General features: G+C 37.2%; 1 protein-coding gene across 2 annotated transcripts in view; it reads right to left on the bottom strand.

Annotated features, from left to right (window-relative positions):
* UXS1 (UDP-glucuronate decarboxylase 1) overlaps window positions 1-22,467 on the bottom strand; it is a 56,297-nt gene that overhangs the window by 17,384 nt on the left and 16,446 nt on the right. The window contains exons 5-9 of one of the 2 annotated variants that reach the window (XM_082775248.1): window positions 19,144-19,204; window positions 14,308-14,488; window positions 7,925-8,029; window positions 6,448-6,507; window positions 4,560-4,681 (exon numbers count right to left, since the gene is read on the bottom strand). In XM_082775248.1, coding sequence (XP_082631374.1) covers window positions 4,560-4,681; window positions 6,448-6,507; window positions 7,925-8,029; window positions 14,308-14,488; window positions 19,144-19,204 — 529 coding nt within the window. Of the gene's footprint in view, window positions 1-4,559; window positions 4,682-6,447; window positions 6,508-7,924; window positions 8,030-14,307; window positions 14,548-19,143; window positions 19,205-22,467 lie in introns of those variants that run through there. The other variant, XM_082775249.1, reaches the window with a different exon arrangement.

Genomic DNA, 22,467 nt, shown 5'->3' with positions numbered 1-22,467 from the left:
TTGTTGCACTGACAGAAAAAAAACTCCTACTGTATACATGCTGCCTGTATAACAAAGTTCTGACAACTCAGATGGACTACTATGATTTAGAAACATATTCAGGAAGGAATGTAAGACGGTGACATTAACAAACAAACAACAAACTCTTAGCATTATTTAATCTCTAAAGTATTACTTCCCAGGACTTGTCTTTATTGGAGCATAGGAAAGTTATGATTATTTGTGGTTTCTCTTTTGCAAAGTAGAAAAGCCTATTTGTGAATCACTCAGTTACAATGGTTGAAAGCAGCAGTTTCCTCTTTCACCATGTAGTTGGTTAATAAAGAAGACAGAAGCAACCAACTTGAAAATTTTCAAAGGAACTGCTGCGCTTATTGAGAATATTAATACAACCATGAGTGTGTGACCTCTCAAACTTTGCAAAGGAAAGGAATTGAGGATTTTTTTCCTTTATGAATTTCATTGACTTGGTAGAATATAGGAAGGTAGCTGTAGTGATGACACCTGCACTTTGGGGGGTCTATCAGCAGTGAGAATAGCTGTAGCATTTCACCTCTTCTTTCCTACATTTCCTTCTTTCCTAGAGGCAGTGCCTGAGGTGGCTGATTGCCTGTATCACCTTATAGACTGCTGCACCAGCCTTTGCCTCACTAGTGTTCCTGCATGTGAAACCCTTCTGCATGGCTTCTAAAAACGTAAAGAGATCCATGATATTATTTATCAATACAGTTCAGTATTGGCCTAGCATACAACCACCAGTAACCATCATCTGTGGTATTAAAGGACGATTCTCTGGGCTTTTAACTGTTGACCTGATGATATCCAACAATTTCTCTTCTCTTCCTGTGGCCGAGGGGAAGCCTTTCTCTTTGGCAAGCCATAAGTCCTGAGGAAGACAGCCCCAGAAAAGGGGCCCTTAGACCCCCCAACCCTCCTGCTTTTACCACATGAGGGCAACAGATGGCAACGTGGAACCCATGGATGGAAATCAACCGGAAAGTGGCATGGGACCTCGGTGGGGAACTGGATGACCCCCTGGCTTGGCACCCTGGCCGGAAAACATCCCAGATGGAAGGCATCCCGTGTGGGCAGTCCCGGGCAAAGACTGGCTTGTCCTTCTGCCAGACACCGTGGAGCCCACAGAGATGGATCCACCAGCAGATGTGGACAAACCAACGGAAGTGGATCCACCGCGGCCAGAGCAGACCTGGAGCTACCCCGGCACGTCTTTGCTCCCTACCACCTGAGGGCACCAGCAGCGTTGCGGCAGAGCCCGGGCAGCTCCCTACTCGTTGCGCAGGCTCCATCACAAGCACTAGCGTGGAGCCGTCAAACACCACAGACATCCCACAGGCTCACCTGCAGGATGTCCCGGCAATAAACAACTCTTGCCAATTCTCAGGGGTTATGAGTGTGCTTCTTTCCCAGGGTGACATGTGGCATTCCTCCTCTGTTCAAGGAAAGGTTGGATGTGGTGCTTATGGACGTGGTTTAGTGGGTGACATTGGTAGTGGGGTGATGGTTCGACCAGAGGATCTTGAAGGTCTTTTCCAACCTTAATGATTCTATATCCCTACGGTTCTCTCTTCCCCTCATGCTGGCAGAACCACAATTTCCTGTAAATCCAACTCCATCAATCCACAGAAAGCATCAATTCTGCATTGTTTCTTAAGCAAACTGCTAGCAAACTTCATATGGCAACATAAAAAAAAAGAATGCTGAATGCTTTAAAAAAAAAAAAAAACACACTATAATGAGTATCAAGGAAAGAAAACAGCCAGCAATAATTAGAAAATGTAGGATAAACTCCCAGAATACATTTAGAAGAGAACTTCTTTATTCTAACATAGCTACGTGTTTTCTATCTAATTACTCAATAACTACATGGTTATTCACTATTGATTGCCTTTTCAATTGCAATTCAATCAACAGTTTTCATTACCCCTACATTTCACATCAAGGCTTTTTATGATTACTAAAACCAACTCATTTTGTGAATTAAAGATTAGAGAAAAAAGTGCAACTCAATATACAACAGGAAATCACCCTAGAGTTGCAATTGCAATGCACTTCTATAATTGATTTCAACATCCGTTTGTGTGCATTATTCTCTCACATTACTAAAACAAACTTTACCTCTAGTTTGCCTTTTTCTTCTTGAATCTTCACAGTCCTGACTAGAGTATTATATCAAGTAGACCATAGCCCTCAACCACTTAAAGAAGGTAATACTTAATATTTGGTTGCCATAATTCAGTTCACTCTATACTCTGAGGAGGGCGTTTGACGGAATTCTTAATTGGAATTCTAAGTTATTCTAAGGCAATTTGGAAACTATCATCATATCTTGTAAGCTAAGTCCATCTGCTACCACTGAAGCTTGTAAAGTTGCAGTCAATATGCAAAAAAAAAAAAAAAAAAAAAAAAAAAAAAAAGGAATGAAACAAATGGAAGATGATTAAAATTTTCCTGCACCACTCTACAGTGAGCTGAAGTAGAGCTTCAGATCTGGAGAATTTCCTACCATATGAGTAATATAAGAGGAGGTATTAAATTTAGTTCACAAAACACCCTTAATATATTAAGCATTTAAAATGGTGCGTGTTTGTATTTACAACATGTTTAAGCAAATGTACCAGATTCCTGCCATGTAGATAGTGTCAGATTCTGACTAGTATTTAAGTCACAGAGTTGGAGCTTTCACAAATTTAGGACTTGTAGGCAGATCCATAATTCTAACCATATTTTTATAAAAAAAAGTTAAATGCACACTGAATGACAACTCCTGAACAAAGCACAAAATTTACACTGCAATATTATGTGCTTAAACTTCCCCCTGGCCTCTTCCCCATCCATATTTCATCATGAAATCCTGTAAATATGATTGTTTTACGCTAGGACACTCCTACCTGACACTCTTCCCCACAAAAAGCAGAATGCTCATTTTTCATAGTAGAAGTCAGACCTTTCCACTAGCGAAGGATATTTCCAAAACTAGTAACAGTGTATTATCCAAAAAAAAAAATCAAAAATACTTCAGAATATTCAGCAGGTGTGACATGCTTGGGCAGAGTGCTAATCTATAATAGAGTACAAGCTATATCTCACAGAGCTAGCCACGGGGTAGAGAACTTAGGTCATGAGTTTTCAATTCGTGTCTGTGCACACTGCAGTTCCACTTTACAAACCTTCATAACTCTTTATAAATCCTGCAAAGAACTTTTGGGATAGTATTATTACTTATCCTGTGGCTTTAAGATGCAAGACCCATGGTTTTATAAATGACCGACAGTCTTGCCCTTCGAAAAAGAATACTGCAGTTCATACCACAAACTCACAGAAAATTCAGTACCTTACAGAACAAGAATTTCTCGTTAAAAACTGTAATATTCATCATTTCCAAGCCCATGAGGAACATTTTTCTACAGTGAAATATAGATTCTGAACACAAGCAGTACAACCACACTGTACTTTGATTTAATATTTTAAAATGTTTAATGATTTAAAAGAGAGCAAAGTAGACGTGAACCTTAAGAATTTCCTTTTGTCTGGATTAAGAGTTAAGTGAAAATTGCTATATCCTCTGTACTAAAATATCACCTTTAAATTCTTAGCTTTTAAGTTTAATCCTGTTTTCAAGGTGTGTGTTTGTTTTTTTTTTTTTTTAAACAGCACTTAGAATTTTCTTAATTAAAGGTTTAGGACTCTAAAGAATATACTCTGATTGATTATTTTTACCTTTGTATATTGAAGCTGCAAACACCATGAAACCGGGGTACAGTTTTCTTTAATGTGCCACATTTTCTAATTGAATAATCTCCCAGAGAGCAGTAGAATAGCAATTAAATAAGATTCACATGCACGTAAAGAGTCAATGCTGGGTTGGTTAGTTAGGAGTTTCTACTCATTGAGTATGAAACCTAGGAAAATTGCCACATGTCATTTCAAAAATATATTTTAAACTCCATTTTAATCCTCATGTTACTGTATTTGGCTGAAATAAGGTCTTACATAACTGAGTATTCATATCTTTCATTAAGGGCTATATTAATACCTACCTATTTTTAAGGCATTTCTAAAGCAATTTAGAATATACCGCTCTTCTATGTGTACCCATTAAAGAACTTCCTAATTTTTACCCATATATTCTGATTTCAATTATGCTCACTAAACGTCCCACGTTTATCAGTAATTGCCCTATTCAGCAAAGCATTTCAGCACAAGACCAACTTAGAGCCACTCTTATCTGGCTCCCAAATTAGTAAGGTCATCTTAGTTTAATCTGTCTAAAAACTATTATACTGAGAGACATAATAAGTCTATCAAAAAGACTAAAGCACATTTTCTTGAAGAACACTGCTCATCTGAAATAATAGAATATGGAAACAATAAAGCTTCTGCGTTAAAGAAAAAACAGATTTTGTAGCCACACGATGAACATTCCTGCTCAAGACATTTTCTTTTGCGCTCCTACACCTAAATACACATACTGGAGTTTTGCCATACATTTGGTCTTCATTATTATAGAAAGTCCACCAAATCTGATACAAATTTAATACCTGCTTCATGTACGCATAGCACATGGTCTCTGCAACACGCTTTCCTTCATCGTAGCAGGCTCTTGGACCTATTGGATTCACGTGGCCCCAGTAATCCTCATTTTGAGGGTGAACTTCAGGATCTACGGAGGAAGAAACACCTTAAATTATCTTCTACCAAAAAGGTGATTATATATAACAAAACTTCTGGTAGATCACTGATGTTAGACAGTTTAACAGATTCTCTCTGAACTATGCATTAAAAAATATTAAGCTTCAATTAAAATACACTCATTAAAAGTGTATTCACTAGAACCATGAAAGATGACAATTACAGAACATGCAAGACTCTAGTAAGATAACCAAGCATAAGCAAACAACAGCCCTGTGCTTTTCGATAGAAGAATGAGAACAGAGGGTTAAATTTAACTTTTCTGTGCAAAGATTACCCACCTCAAAGGCACAAATAAGACCATAGAGAATTCCATTAAAACTTTATAGGTTATACAGAGAGAATTTTTTTACTGTATTTGCAAATAAATAAAGCAAAGCAACTTCAAGTTTTATAAAATAAGAGAAAACACAAGAAACAAAAAATTGGCAAGATGGAGAAATATTACATTTTCTAAAGAATGAGTAGAGTGATATATCACAGGGTACATGCTATGTTTCTTCTAATTTATCCTAAGCACTTTTTTTATTTTTTACTAGCCATCAATGGTCACAATCAGGCTAGACAATCCTCTGGTTAGATCCAGTGTAGGAGTCAATTACAAAAAAAAACAACCGGAGTGCCCTAGGAGGCTCCCAGCGTGTGTCTGCCTGTAGGCTCTATATATTTGAAACAATCCAATCACTTTGTTCCATTTCCCCACTTTGCTATCTATTACTGACTTACCCTTCTGACTGGGTTTGAAGTTTGCATGCATTACTACTGAACTTTCAAGTGTCGTAGGCCATTTTGCCAAAAAGAAAACTCAAACAATGATGGTCAGTTCTGATTCTCTTCAGTTCTGATCTCTTGCTTAGGTATATGCTTTGATTCTTCTTGACTGAAGTTATTCCACCCAAAGCGTACACCTTGAGGTATGTTCTTTGTCCTGCTGTTTTTCCCCCCAAAATCTGCACTTCATCGTTGCATCTTGTTACAGAGATGAGTACTTTTTGTTTGCTTGGCTATTTTTTAAAGTCACAACTGCTAATGTTCAGCAGGTGCCTGTGCTTGGTATCTCCATTACCCTTGCAACACTGCTATTAGCCATGAAGCAGGAGTTCACAACAGCAGGAAGTTTCTCTGTTAGGCATACAGTCTATTGTACAGTGTAAGAAATTAAAGATTTTTGTTGTATCCAACTAGCAGTTCTATTGGTAATTCTCTCACTACTTTACTTCTTAGTGACAGCAAAAGGAAGAAGAGATATGATACCACTGCTGAATATTTTAGGAAACACTGCAAGAGCATGTGCACAATCATTGTTTTCTCAAATTGGAGTTTATACCCTTGTCTTTTGCACTAGGGCTGTTGCTGAATACTAAGAATATAATTTGTAAGTACACTGGGAAAAGAAATGCAGGTTTGCTACTGAAATGATCTTTCTTCACAAGTTTTCACTATGGCATCTGGATCTTAATTAGGGTTCAACACTCAAAATTCTCCTACAAGCCCCCTTGAAAAAGAGCCATAAACAAAGACATAGGAAAATTGCAAACAGCAGTCCAAGCCTTCCTCCACTGCTCTTACTAGAGATATTTAAAGCAGGTACTAATGCCCACATTTTAAACTGATAAGTACATCTGATGAAGAATTCAAGCTAAGACAGTGATAAATATTTATCATTCATCAAAAGATCTGTAAATACTCTTCAGTATTTGCATCTCAAGAGCTCTGATTTTTTTTTTACTTCCTTACCTCCATACACCTCTGATGTAGAGGCCAGTAGCAGCCGTGCTCCAACACGTTTGGCTAATCCTAGATTTTGGGAAACAGATAAAGAAGAATGCAATTTGAGCAAGCACAGGAATCTTTCAGTCATGTTAACTGCTTTATTGTGATCCCAATTTGCATTGTTTTTAAAGAGAATTCGATTTCTCTCACTAGATAAGTCTAGCTGTAAAACACATTTACAGCTCCCGATCTCAAGCTAGGAGACTTGAGAAATAGCAAAGCATCCACATGTGATGGGTTCAATTCTGGTTAACTAAAGGTTACACCAAGCTAAGATCCAAGAACTTAGTATATCACACCTAAATGAAGGCCAAGGAAGCATAAACCATTCCAAATATGAAATCAGAATCTAGAAATATAACACGATTAATGAAATTGAAAGTTAGGCTACATAAAGAATCTTATACAGAATAACGTTATAGAACAAAAACTATCAGTTTCCCTCTTCCATTTAAAAAAAAATATATATACATATATATAATTACTGCTCCATTAAACAGCCTGGGTGACCTTACCCAGCTATTCAGATTACTCTGCATTCCATTTCAATGGCCTTATGGCCTTCAACTTGGCGTGGCCAAAGATATCTTTCATCCATGCTGTACAACAGTCCAATACCACATAGCATCTAAATCATTTAATTATCTTAATTGTACCCACTAGCATATCAAATGTGAGATGGGCTAGGGCCCAGCAGTCTTTTTTGTCTCACTCTCAGGATCACTGACAGCCAGTTCAAGTTGCAGCACATGCCAAATGGATGAAAGATGGGAGGAAAAAGTAGCAAAGGCTTGATGCCTTCTTTTTACAGGCCCATCCCCAGCATCAAAACCAACAGAGAAAGCTGAAAATGTTGCCTTGCAATTATCTAGTATGAAGCTAGACATTAAATGTCCTTTCAGTATTTGCTAGCCAAGATGTGCAGAAGAGGATGCAGCTCTCTTGAAATCTGGGGCTTACAGAGCAAGCGCAGTTCCACCTACTTCAACCTCTGCTGTGGTGGAAAGGTCCAGTCACTTGTGGCCAACGTGGCACTGTTCTGCAGTCACCAAGGTGAGAACTGCAGTCACTGGCACAACTTCACTACAAAAATCCCACGCTCTTAACTGCACTTTTTGTAATTATGGCACAGGTATTACTCCATAGCCAAGTTACAGGCATGAAGTTCTGTTGCTCTGCCAGCTGAGCTTGCTTGTTGTCAGGGTTCATAGAATCATAGAAAATCCCGAGTTAGAAAAGACCCATAAGGATCATCAAGTCCAACTCCTGGCACACATAGGTCTACCCAAAAATTCAGACCATGAATTCATTTGCAGATGCATTTAAAGGAAAAGCACAAAAGTCATGTTTGACTCAAGTGTTTCATCCTCCCCCTAATACCGATGTACAGGTTATATTAATGCAATAATCTTAAGTAGGAAGAAAAAAGATTTCCACTTACCCAGCATGTTTAATGTCCCAATAGTGTTGGTCTTTAATGTCTTTATAGGATTATACATGTAATTGGGAGGAGAAGCAGGAGACGCTAGATGATAGATCTGGTCCACTACAGAAAGTCAGAGAGGGGAGAAAATATTATTATTTTTCCGTGTGATATATTAAATGAGAAAGCATTAGAGTTGAAATACAAATACTTCTTTCTGCATTTCCTTACATTGGAACTCACCATTTCATATGTTGCTACCTACAGATGATGTGTTTGCAAACCTGTTGTACCACATCAAGACTTAATTTTTAGTAAAACAATAACATATAATTCATACCAACATTGTTGACACAAAAAACAGATATCTTGAGATTTTTCACTTCACAATTTTAGCAATGAGTACTTAGTAACATTTAACAGCTGCAGAAGTGAATGCATTATTTTCTTATTCTCAAGTTTTTAAGTGACTACCAACTTCGGATTTTTTTTTTTTCATGTGAAATCCCAAACAAAGATGGCAGAAACATTTTTTAATGCTATGAGGAAATTCTGGGGAAAAAATATTTTTTGTAAGCCACTTGTCAGTGAAATATTATCGGAATTAGTATCACATTTGTATTTTAATAGTTACACAGTGAGGGACATGCCTAGATATGGGCATTTATTTTTTCCATTTTCCACTATCCACTGCGTTTGTTCCACAAGTATTCTATGCTGTACTATGGATAACACAGGATTTTAGATTACATTACATTTAGATTACATTAGTATGTGATTAACATAGATAATGATGAAGTCTTAGCCAAATCTCCTAAACCTGAGACCAGCTTCACCACACCAGGCTGCAAATTTCACTGCTGAAAATAAGAACACAAGGTTGGAGATATTACAGGGGTGAGAGGTCAATTATAATAAAAACAGAGAAATAAAAACTGGACTCATTCATACAAATACTCATTCATACCCCATAGTCAATAAACCTCAGTCAGCAAGCTTTTCACAACACAGCTAATGTAAATAAAAAGTGTCTTTCTGTCGTCTGTGTAACATGAATCACAGTTAGTTAGTGCTACTTAAAAGAGAGAACATGGATAAGCAAATGCCAACAATATTATGATCAAGTGAGAGATAGTGATGCTTAAGAAAGAAAAGTAAGTCCCCTACACCAAGCTCATCCAAGTAGTCAAGAAATGAAGTAAGAATTAGAACGGAGGATGGAAAAAAAGGTAAATAATCCCTTTTGTGTTACAAAAGGAAAGGTAGGTTTGTTTGTTTAAAGAGGAGCCAGCAGTAAAGCACTCATTTTTTTCAAGCAGGTACCACAACATATAATCATTTCTTATAGAATTGTAGAGTGGTTTGGGTTAGAAGGGACCTTAAAGATCATCTAACTCCAACCCCCAAATATGGTTATGTTGCCATGTTTTTTTTTTTTTTTTTTTTTTTTGGCTACAGACTGTAATATTTACAGGTGATCAGCTGCCTACAAGATGGCAAAACAGACCAGAGAACTAGAAGGATGGTATTTTGGCAGATGTAGTCACAATTGTGAGGACTTATTCTCACATTAAGAAGTGGAGAAAAATACAACTTCATGTAGCAGAGCTATTTGCTCTCCTGTCAATAAGTGTTTCCATTCACTAGCAAATCCGGTGCAGTACCAAAAGAGAACTTTCCACAGCATGCAGCCTCCAGCAGCAACAAGGATAACAACCAAAGATGGCCTGACACAGCAAGTGCTGGGAGACAGCGAGCTCCCACTTCAGGCTTGATTCAAAGCCCTACTTGTGCTGCTAATGCTACTGATGTTTTTCGGATGCTGCCTGCCACGTGCATTACTCCCTGAATACAAACAAAATCCATGAATGTCTCAGAACATAAGCATCCCCTCCATGCAGTGCAGTACCACTGCAATACCAAATAAGTGTAGACTGAAAGCTTATGAAAGAAACACCCAGAGAAGCCATTCACTGCTGCTCTCAGCAGCATGCACATTGCTTCCAACGAGGTGGCTTGGAGAAATGAAACCAAGTGACAACTAAAGTCACCACGAGACTTGACCTCTCACCTCAGTTTGATGCCATTTCTCTCCACCTTATTCCTTCACAACCCTTTCTAAATCTTTTCGACAGGTTTGGTGATACTGTTGTGGAGGGAAAACATCATTTCAAAAGCATGGAAGTCCCATAACTTACTGCCCAGTCCTATTTTGTCAAACAAGTAGTAAATACTTTCCTGCCTCCCTACCTCCATATCGGTAAATGCTTTACAACATCCAACTGTGTGGCTACAAAGCCTCGAGATGACTTGGCAATTAATTCAGTGCATTTAATTGAAAATGACTGGGTGAAAGAATATGCAAAGTTTTACATAAATGGGTATGGACCAAAAAAAAAAAAAAAAAGGAACAACAAAAAAAGTTAAGTTCTGCAAGTTTTTTGTAACTCACATCAGGCGTTAGAACTCTGTCAGCAACTGTGAGCACAGCAGCAAGAAGTATTTTGGCAAGCACTTTACCCGACCAGTGATAAAGAAACATTGACCAGGAAAGGCTTAAACCGGAGAAAGTATGTTTACAAGGTTAGTTTGAGTTACTTTGTGACACATGAATTCTAAAGGGCAAGTTTTGAATTTCTAAAGACCAGATTCTTTTCAAGCAAAGCAAGATATTGAAAAATAGAAATACCTTAGTTACAAGTGTGCCAACTGAATAAAAGCTTCACAAAACAGAAATCTGTTGTGAACAGGAACTGCACCTACTCCAATTAAAGTATCTAGAAACTTAAGCTCTTTCAGTTCAACTATATGCTTGAATTTGTGTCAATTTTTAATTCTCATTGATTTTAATATTTATATAACACAGATTTGGGGAGACAGTGTTGGATTTAGCCTCAAAGTGTCATTTTTTTTGCCTTGCCTCTTCAGGGCGAAGCAGAATATGTTGGTGGTCACTGAACAGAGGACAGTGTTGGAGACAGTGCAGGAATGACAACCCCAGCCAGCACAAAATATTCTGCAGCAAAAATACGTTGGTGGCACTGGTTTAATAATGTGGGCTAAGATCAGAGCCCCACAAAATCATTTTGCATCTGATGCTTGTACAGTAAATACATGGCTCTAACCAGACCTGTCTGATTCATTGTCAACATTAAGAAAATGAGTTGGAATTTCTAGCCATTTATAGTTAGCTGTAGGAAGTTGTTTGTATGCTTGTTTTAAGGCTTCCAAAGGCTGCTGAGGAAACAGGAAGAAGAAAAGCCAGTGGGAGAAGGATACAGGTTATGCATTCCTGTCCGATGTTTTCTTATTAAACTCCTATAGTTACTGTCTACAATGTGTGTGTACCTAAAGGCAGCTGATAATCAGACCTCAATCATGAGGATGGAAATACCAATTGCTTTTAGGTGCCCAGTCTGTGGTGGTACTACCATCTTTTAACTTCACGTTGAAATCAGCTGCCTCTGCCCCATTTACACAAGTAAAATGACATTTCACAGCAGAAATACATACTTCAGAGAATGAGTGAAATCATTTTAAAATTACAATATTTTTTCCCCTGCAGACACGCAGTCAACCCTAATGCAAAGATGAGTATCAACAAGACAGCACTAATCCTCAAATCCCTGTGTAAACTAATTAAGTACATTATTTCTGTCCTATACACAATTAATCTAAAATTTGATTTAGTGGTTTTTAATGTAATTCTGTTACCAGGAAGTGGGATAGGTCGCAGTAATACCAGCTCATGCATTCATTCTCTTTTGTTCTCCAACTAACAGTTATGTCTCTTTACACTAAAGTTTACAGGAAGATGATCCACAGTGCTCTCAAGTAAACATCTTACAGAGCCTGTAATATTAATGAATGTAAAGCGTAAGAGGCAAAAAAATTAAACAAAGATGAATTTCTATATATTTTTTTTCATAGAACAGAGAAGATTCCTTTCTTTATACATAACCCTTTAGAAAAGGCAGTTGTCATCTTTGACTAAAAAAACCACATTTACTAGTGGATTAAACCTTGTTATAACAGTTCGGCTGAAAAAAAAGTCTCTTTATAATTCCCAGGTACTTCATGAGCACACAACTCAAGTACAATAAAAAGTGTTCACGCAATTATTATGCAAAGCTTTACAAATTTTCTTTTCAGATTTTGTTTTTGATTATTTCTTGCCTTTCAAGATTCTTAAACTACCTTCATTATGAAATTCAGCACCTTTGCTTTTCTGCTTGAAAAGGTCAAGTGAAAGCTACGTGGTCCTTGTGAGTTCTCTGCTGACACCTTTCCCAAACACTACAGCAACAAAAATTCTACTGGAGGAATACAAAGTCATTCAGCACTACAGTTAACAATAGTTATCACAGGGCTACGAAATGAAACATGTATCTTGGTGGTTTACCACTTTGGCCAGCCCAGATCAAGATCCAAGAACACTAAGTGCCACCTCATGTGTCATGGATCAAAGATAATGACTTACAGGTACTACGTAAGCATCACTATGAAGCTAAATAATTCATCAAGATATTTAATGAAAGCTACACATCTTGAAACTAAATTCACTTTCCATGTCAACAGCACAGACATTGTTCTTTCTAGATCAGAAATGAGGTCTCTTTCCAAAATAAAGTACCGATTACTTTTTCTGGAATTCAAGCGTTAAACATCCTTATATAAACTTGTTCAAACAGGACAGCATATAAATAGGAGTTCTTTAGCTGAAAACCTTCAAGACTTCTCACTCATTCCAATTTCTATTTCCAAGTGAAAAGGACTACCAAGGACTAAAATAAAAGGTATTTATCCATATGTTAGAATAAAAAGAGACGACTTTTTAATCTGTGACAATAACTATTCCTCATTGCCTCAACTTGTTTTTTCCCCTCCTTTCCTATGCTGGACACCAAACCCCAAACTGTTTTTAAACTTGAACAAAAAATTATCAAGTTGCTATACTGATATACTGATGTTAATTTTATCTTATTTTTTAGCCAATTTTATTTTAATATTTAGCCACACCAGGTTTAATTTATGTTGTTGGAGGATAAGAAGAAATTCAATAAACTGCCTACTGAATAATGTTATAACTTGTTATCACTGTAACAGGAAGAATTAATACTTCTTTATTACACAAAGAATGGGACATGTAGCAAAAGGATCACAGAACTCACACTCAGTGCCCAGTGATTGAGCATCTGATAACTGAGTTTTCTGAAAAGTTCTTGAGTGTAATCAGTTATAAAGAAGGTAACATAGGGGAATTAGGAAAGCCATCTGGCTGAGGTATAAACCACAGTGCCTGGAGCCAATAATATCCTAGTCCCATTATCCCACCAGTGGAAACAAAACTTTGAAATAAAGTAACAGACAGTAACTGAACCAATGTGTTATCAGAACAGAGAAGGAACACGTTTGCAGAACTGTTTCAGTAGTGTTGTCAAGAATTCATCACTAGCAGTAGTACAAGAGATGCAATTACTAGAGGTTTTTCCTGTGAAATTTGACCCATTAGACTACAGCATGAGTAATAAGTGGGGAAAAAAAACAGCCTCAGATCCATTGTTTTAACAAATGAAACAATTACATTGCTACAGAAGTCTAAAGGAAGGGAAAAAAATCAACATATCTCCAGCAGAATTACAGTAACTTTCTCGTTAACTTGCTATACATTGATATATTCCCAAAGAAGACTACTAACACATATCTTTTAAATACTGCTGTGTTAGTGTCATCTTACAGTTTGGCATAATAGTTTGCGGCTTATAGTAAGTTTAGGTGTTGAGTTACTTCTACATCTTTGAAGCACCACATTTTTGCATTTTTTGTTGAGAACTGCAGAAATTCAGTGCTGTCATTTTCCTATTCCACAAGCTGTGGAATGCTCATACCTATACTAGGAGCACTATTTTCCATAGAAGAAACATAAGGCAACTAATAAAAACAAGTTGACTTGCTCTGTGAAAGAGCTCATGTTCCTCTTAACTGACCATTCACAGTTGCAGATATATGCAGTCTACAGTAACTACGCTCCTGAATTAAGCTTCTCAGCTCATGAGACAGAGACGCCAGGTTCCGTGTAAGCGTGTGCATGCACACAGGGACATGGGGCAACGGATAGGAGAGACAGACTGACCTATTGGCATCTTGTCTTCTCACAAAATCAGTCATACAAAGGAGATATTAAAAACTTCCTCCTCCAAATCAATTAGAAAGGAAGGATTGATTTCACAGACAAGTGTTCTTAACCTCTCACCCCACACCGGCCACAAAAATCAGGCTAATAATAAAGTATACAGGTAACAGAGAATCCAAAAGTCAGTGCCCAAAATTAATTTCTTTACAGGCATGCTTATCATCATAAAGCACAGCCAAGAGCAAATACCAAGGCAGAAACTACTCACCTTCAATGTACAGGGGCTCAACGACATCGTGATTTATCAGTTCGAAGTTCTCATGACCAATCCAGTGCTCCACATTTCTTTTCCTGCCCGTAAAGAAGTTGTCCACAACTGTAACCTCATGGCCATCCATCATTAGTTTGTCAGTAAGATGAGAACCCACAAACCCTGCTCCTCCAGTTATCTGCGTTAGGACAGTTGGTATAAATTTCTTTTTCTTTTTACAGAAACACCAGACAAAGTCTACAGCATGAAAACAAAAGAACAGTAGCTTTCAGATCCTTGCTTACTCCAGGGGAAACAACTCCATTTCCATGTTCTTTTTTTTTTTTTTTTTTTTTAACCCAATAGGGCATCTAGAATTTCAAGAAATGCTTGACATGCTTCATCACTGTCAGCCTACAAGTTCAGCTAACTATTCATATCAACAAAATCACTTTTTGTCAGATTAGAACCTTTTCCTTTTTTTTTCCTTCAAAATGGATTGTGCCCTTTTTATGAGAAAGAAATCTAAAAAGACACCAAAAGGTAAGAGAATTCTTTACTATTCCCATTTCTGAGAAAAAAAAAAAGTCCATGCTATTTTTTGTGAAAGATCTGTAATGTTAGAAACATCAAATCCAGCTTCTGTCTGCTTTAAATGGAAGGCATGTTGGGTGTTTTAAGTACTACAAATTCTTTCACCTCTGAGAGGCGTAAAAAAAAACAAAAACACAAAACTATTCCTTTTCTGTTTTAAGGCATCCACAACCCTATTATGACAGAATGTGTATGCACATCCTATCATTCTATTTGCAGCCTCTCATACCACTTAGTCCAACACACAGCACTTGCCTGTCTTGGAACTTTATGATATTTTACTGTAAAGAAATAAGCAGAAATAAAATATTTTAAATATAGTGGTCTTGTTCCATACCAGAGCTAAAGTATGCAAGTTCTTTATTTTTCCCCCCCTTTCTTTATTAAGAATAAACAGCAACAAAATCACTAACAGAGTAATCAAGCAGTCAACATTGCAAACAGTAGGCCTCCGTGTTGCATGACACATCCCAACAGACATAGAAGCAATCACTTTCTCTGCACTTCATAAACTGTTTTTAAGAATACACAGAGATAACAAACACTTTCAAAGAATGAAGGTAAAAGCTCAATGTACTATCAGCTATATTATATGACTACATGATCAAATTTACATTTTGAAAAGGTGATTCAGCTGTTCATTTCCACTCTTCAGTTGCAGTGACAACTAGCCAAACAAAAGGACACGGTGAAACTGTCAAACAGGTATCTAACGCACAAATGGTGTGCTACAACAATCAAGCCCTGTGCACATGATTATATAAATGCCTTAAGTTCTTAAGCTTTGAATATTGCAAAGTGAAAATGTTTATCCTGCCCACTGCCCCTGTCCACTGCTGAAAGCCAGATGAGCAAAATTTTTTTAATTTTATAATCAGGAAAGAAAAAAAAGGCAGATAGAAAAGTAACAAAATTTGAAAAGGAAAAAAAGAGATTGACATCTGTTTTCTTCTCAAAAACTCAGCCTTCTACTTCTTATTTTCCCACACTTGTTTTTTCATATTTACACCAATAGCCCTGAGTTTTTAAAGACATTTTAAGTACCCATTAATAAAAGAACCACTTAATTGGCCTATTTGGTATTCTTTTGGGTTTGTCAGTGCTTCCAGATTCAGTATGCGATTCAGTTCCTTAACAAACCTGAAGGAGAAAGCAGATTCAGGAGAAACCCTCCTTAAAACAAGGCAACGATCTCAGAGCTCCCACAATCCCATAACAGACAGGAGGGAGGAACAGGTTTGTGGCAGAATGCTATGAGCACAGAAAGGGCTGTAACTGACCGAGAACAGCCCTTTGCCAGGTACTACCACTTACTAAGGGGAAAAAAAATGCACAGAAAACCTACTGCCATAAGGTTGTTGAACATTTCAAGGGGTTTGGCTTTTTGTCGTGACCAGGACCAAAGTTTCTTGTAGAGTTTATGAACCTATTCCTTCAACTGAGACCAAACAAAATTCCCTGCTGCACTTTTATTTCCAGCATTCCAGAGAGGACAAATTTAATGTTTGCTATATACCTTCAGCATGTTTTGCTACACTGAAGGTGTCTTCTTCCCCGTCTCCTAACCCAACCAAACACTGCATGTAGCAGCACTCTTCTGTTATATGCAAGCAAAAAAAAAAAAAAAAAAAGAAAAAAGAAAAAAAGCACAAACCAATTTTGTTCGGAAAGAAGTTTACAATTATTTTAAATCTGTAAGTCGTTTTTATTATAAATCTGTATTAGTTTTATTAACATGCCAATTCCATAGGTATTGGTAATGAACTACCTGGAAAAGGAGCTGAATTTCCCCTGGAAAAGTAAACAACTGCACAGATTAATTTTTATTGTTACTTGAGGCTATGTTAAAAAGATGACTTTTCACTGAAGTTCTCAACATAACCTTCCTGTAATTGCTTATAAAAGCAAGGTCAATGTACTTCATTTCTAAATATGACTTCCTGCAAATTACAATGACATTAATCTGCAAAATCATATACTGTACATGAATCATTTCCATATCAGAATTGAAATAGCAGCACCTAGGGCATAAATGAACATTCTTTAACAAAACTTTATACAAAAATATAATTATTCAATAGTGCCAATATGCTTTTTAACTTCAGCATCTGTGGAAGGGCACAAACATTACTAATGATTTCCTGCAGTAGACGTGTTTAAATACTTGTCTATTTCCTATACAGGTTTATTTTTGCTCTCCGCAATCAGATTTAAAACATGTAGTGTCCCATATGGAAATTGCATTAATTTTGTTGTTGTTTTGTGTTTCTACTGGTCTACCATATTCAATTCAGGAAAAAAAAAAAAAAAAAAAACACACTGAGCCTGCGCCCACACTTTCATCCATGATATTACCAGAAATCCTTCTCTTGCATAGGAAAGCCTGTTGCCTAGTCACTTCAGAGAAGTGAGCAAGCAGAATAATCACACACCCCAGGACAAAGTTCAATAAACTTAAGCTCTTTTGAAAGAAAGTGCTGGAATATCCAGTCTTAGCTGAGATACCACTGCTACTAGCAATCATCTGCAAATAGATTCAGAATAAGCAAAGAACTCCTAGAACTGCTCACATCAGTGTTGTGGGTATCTGCAGGTTTGCAGCTGGAGACTGCATTCAGGGAAAATACAAATTTAGGATAGTTTAGGAGATAAAAACATAGCATCAACAAAATATGAAACAAGTCATCTACCAAACGTCACTTGGCTCACCAGTTCTTTCTGTTTACTCCTGACAAAGTTTGAAGTGCCATGCAAGGTCTACACAAGTCTTCCATATGCTGAATTTAAAATTTTTCCTACATGACACGAACATTATAAATGAATGAAGCTGCCAACTTGAGCAGGTTTGTGAATGCCAATGAGTGCGCATTGAACTAATTCCCAACTGCAATACATAAGAAATGACTATGCAACTCACTCATCCTTTTGGCCAGCTCTCTCTTTAATAATTTAATCTCTACAGAATGCAGACATCAAAAAGCTGTTCACCTCCAGGTCTGCAGAAAACACTCCTGTTCCAACTACTTGCCATCTCTGTTGAATCAACGAACTTCAGCAAAATATCCAATATCTTCAAGTGGCAAAGTTAAAAAATAGTAAAGAGCTCCACAATCCATAACAGCTTGCACTGATAATTTTCTTGTAAACACCTTATCATACCAAAAACAGTACGTTGAGGTAACATTGTTACAGTTGTATGCATAAGCACACTATTTAGGACTTTTCAGAATTAACACTGTTACTTTCCTCATTGCACGTTCCAATTTCAACAAGGAATCGGGGAGCCTAAAAATCTATCCCCTTCAGGCAGCCACAAGCAAATGAAATTAAACTAAACTAATAAAACATAGTAACACCTTCTTTACAAAGTTTTTCAATAGCAATGAAGTCATTTGTTTTTACTTATTATTTACGTATCTTGTCAGTATTCTGTCAAATTTTTGAAGAATAAAGGCAAAAGAGAACATCACAAAACTTAAGCACTTTTGTGGGGATTTGTCGTAGATTCTGCTCTCTACTACAGAGGCAGAAGCTCTTAATACATATCTTAGGTAGCTATACTTCCACTACCTCTCAGAAATGAGGACATTCTTTTTTTTGCCCAGGACAGACAAAAACAAGAGAAATTTTAGGATGCTGCTAACTTCAAAAGTGTTTGTAGACAAAACTGCAAAGCTGATGTCACAGCAGTTTACTGAATTTAAAGATGCCTTGTCCTGACTTAAAGGATGCCTTAAAGATTCCTTGTCCTGACTAAACCTGTCCTCCTCTCCAACCTCCTAAAATGTCTGTGATGATTCAAAATATCAGAAATAGGGAAGATAAGAGATACACACTCCCTCAGTCTAACTGCTTCTTCTTAACAGTACTGCAGAGCAGCTACTCTTCTAGCCTTATGACTTGTTCAATTCAACCACACAAACTTTCTGCCAAGATGGGCCTGAAGTTTCCTAGTCTGCAAGTTTAAGCAACCTGGGAACAATAGCAATGCAGGTCTAAGTTGCTAGAAGCAGAGAACAGTAGCTTAATCAGCAAGTCAAACCCCTAAACCACAGCCCAAGTCTAAAATCTATATGCTGTGTTTGAGAACATCAGCACAGGGTAAGCAAAGCACTAGCCTATACCCTGTGCAGCACATACAACACCTGAAGTAATTTACTTTAACCCTGCTCATGGTTTTAATTAATTCTGTAAGACTGTATGTAAATACCACCAAATGCTTATTTCCCAAGCACAACCCTTGAAAAAGTTCAAACTTACCAGGATTCTTTTACGATCTTTTTCTGATAAAAATTTCACCGGTGGGTATTTCTGGGTGAAACTAAAAAAAAACAATTCAAAACAAAGAAGAAAAATTATGTAAGTTTCAGCGTTGCTTCTTTGAATTATGAAACATTATTCTGACAACCCCCAATGCTCAAGGTAAGGTGATGCTTACTCCTTTTATTTAAGGAAGAATCTAGACCAACATGAGAAGTTACCTATGTTTTGTTAAAGCACCATGAAAAGATATAAAAACTGATCTGCAAGAAGTGCCTTTAAACTTACGCTTAAGTGATTTTCGAGTATGAATCACTTGGCTTCTTCTATCTGTTGCAAACAGGACTAGAGCCAAGCATGACATCACAAGAGAATACAACCATAAAACGTGAGCAATTAATTTTTATTTTTTGAAGTTTTAAAAAGCAAGTAACTGTCTAAAAAAAAATCTGGAAAAGAAAGTAAATTCTATTAATTTACCACATTGATTACACAGAAACTTTAAGAAGAGTTAAATCAATGTAATGTTTACAAGCAGAACACTGATAGAACTCTTTAAAATACTTCAACTTTTGTTTCCAAATGAGTCTGAAAGCTAATCTTAATTTTCTTCTCAAAAATTACTAGACTGATGTTGTTTTAATGGTCTACAAGCTATTTTCACTTTTTTTCCCCCCCCCACAATCTTTAGAATAATTCAATCAAAACTAAAATATTCTAAAATAAAATTATGCGACCTATGAATCACAGGTGATCTTTTAATTTCAAAATGAATGCTCAGAACCTTAAATGATTTTACGGACACAGTAACAGAATTATGTTCTCCCACGCACCGGCATTAAAAAAAGTTAAGTAAATTAATTAAAGTTAAGTAGCATTTTAGTCCCAGCAATATTTCAATAGCTCATGTTATTCTTACTAAATACCAGTGTGACACCTGATAGAAATCAAACTGTGGTTACTCTTCTCCAGGAAGCCCACGTGCTAGAGATACAATCAGATGTAGCAAGCAGGAGCCACTTACATCAGAAGTTCACACTGAGATTATATTTGCATGCCCTCACAAAGACTCTGATTGAACTGACTCTACCCTTTCTGATTCTGAAGCATCTCCTCTGGTTCTAGCTTGCAGCATTGGCCCAATGGAAATTCTTCAGTGAGAGCACAGATGCTTCGGTATTTGTGACAACTTTTCATCCCAGAGTTAAAGCCATTTTCAGTTTCGTGAATAGGTGACATGTAGCAGAATCTTCCAACATTACCCATACAGGAAAACTGAAAGAAGAAGCTACCTACACTTGCTTTGTACTGTATCACTATGGAGGTCAATAACAGCAACCTTATTTCCTTTATTTAAGGTGAAACAACGTATTATGCTTATGCACCGCTGTTTCTCAGACATGTAAAACAGCCTCCCAGTGAGAGAAGGGCAAATCCACCAGTAATGAGAGTTGAAAACACCTTGAAAATTTACCAGTTTTTTTAAAAAGTTAAGTGTCAAGTTAACTGGATGTGAGGTACAAGTCGGTCCCCTCCATTTTTAAGGCCAAGGTTACATTAGCCTGATGTGAAGTCACACTGCTGCCAAAGGAATGTCCCAACCACTCTTGCACCTTCTGTTACACCAGGAATGGCTCAGGGGCAGCATGCAGGAGTCTGGAACTGATCCAGCAGAATGCTCATCTTTTGGCAACAGCTTAAGTGTAAGATTTGCTCTGATGAATACACTAGGCCTAGCAATGCTTTTTGCTGTGCAAGTTATTACTAAAAGCTTTCCAACTTTAGCTTGTTAAACAACCTTTTGTCATGAGACTAGCATTAAGGAATTCTTGACTTTCCTGCTTCCCAAATGCATGAAGATGGCTTGCTTTCAGATTCTAATCAGCTTATGAGGTAAAAAAAACATTGACACTAGAGAATAAGTTCTGCAAGCAGGATCAGCCTTCGGGCATCTATTAGTGAATAGTTGCATACCACCTCTTTATGTAGATACAAAATTTGAAAATTAGTACCAGCAACATCTTACATGCAGTTGAACCAGCAGATAATATAATTATATAAAACTAATTGTTTATTATTATAATTCCCAGATAGTTCCTGCAGAGGTAAAAAACATTTTCATTCTTTCTGTTCATTGCTAGTGACTTGCTAGACATTTGAAATAAGAATCATTAATGCACTGCACACGCTACTCAAAGTGAAAAGAGCATTAAGATGGCTCCTGACAAAAGCTTGAACTTAATGGTTTTACCCATTGCTCACTTTGAAAAATGCAACAATTACAAAATCAAAAAAAAAGCCAACCAGGATACCCCTACCACAATGGCAGCAGGAAATACCTGAATTACTAACAACAGAAATTGAAGATATACTGGGCTGTCAGTAAAGATTAACCAAGTCAACTGAACAGAGACAGTGCATCAAAAATTTAATCTGAACACAAAATCATTTCTCTCTAATTTCACCACTCACTGCATGAATTGTTTTGTTTGACCCATAAAATCTATGCTTATATAAAGAGATCAATGATCAGGTGTTCTTACTGAAATGAAACAGCAGATAACCACCAGTATGCCATATGTAACCATCCAGGCTTACTGCCACTGGTTTAGATAAGGCCAGACCTGGCTCTTTGCAATGCAGCATTTTCAGCCAGCTGGTTGTTTAGGATATGGAGGGTGCCACCCTAGAAACAGTATCACTGTCAAAAACACCGGTGTCCTGCTGCCAACAACTGCCAGTTTTCCCAGACTGGAGAACTCACCTGGCTGAAAGGCAAACAGGTTGGAGTGTGAGGGACCTACTTGTGAAGAGACGCTGAAATGCCTAGTTTCCCCATCCAGTTTACTAACAGCATTCAAATGGCTCTGGTGCCACAAGAGGGAGGAAATGGTATTGCAGAGTGGACACAAACAGCACAAGAAGTGGTGGAACTAGAGCATAGAAATCTACCACATTTACCATCTGTGGTTCACCAAAAAGCTTGTCTGCATTTCTCAATTGTATTATCTAATTTAATTCAAGATATCACATTCCTTTACAAATCCTAAAAGAAGTCAGTCTGTTAGACTCATCCAAAACACATGCACAGAACAAGATTCAAAAGCAAATCATTTTACGTTAGCTGAACCATGGTAAGTGATCACAAGCAAGAGAAATGTAAGGTAAAGCATCTCCAGTTCTTGTAGTTGAAACCAATGTATTTCAGCACATACCTGTACAAGACTTACTAAACCATGGTAAACTGTTCACCGGTAGCACTAAAACCTGCAAATTCCTTCACAGGATTTGACCTGGACAAGAATTAGTACTCACAGCTGCTTT

This window comes from Aythya marila, assembly GCF_965140915.1.
Source record: "Aythya marila genome assembly, chromosome: 1".
In the NCBI taxonomy this organism is placed as follows: Eukaryota; Metazoa; Chordata; class Aves; order Anseriformes; family Anatidae; genus Aythya; species Aythya marila.
The sequence above is the reverse complement of the archived record's forward strand: the minus strand, read 5'-3'. Positions and strand labels throughout refer to the sequence as shown.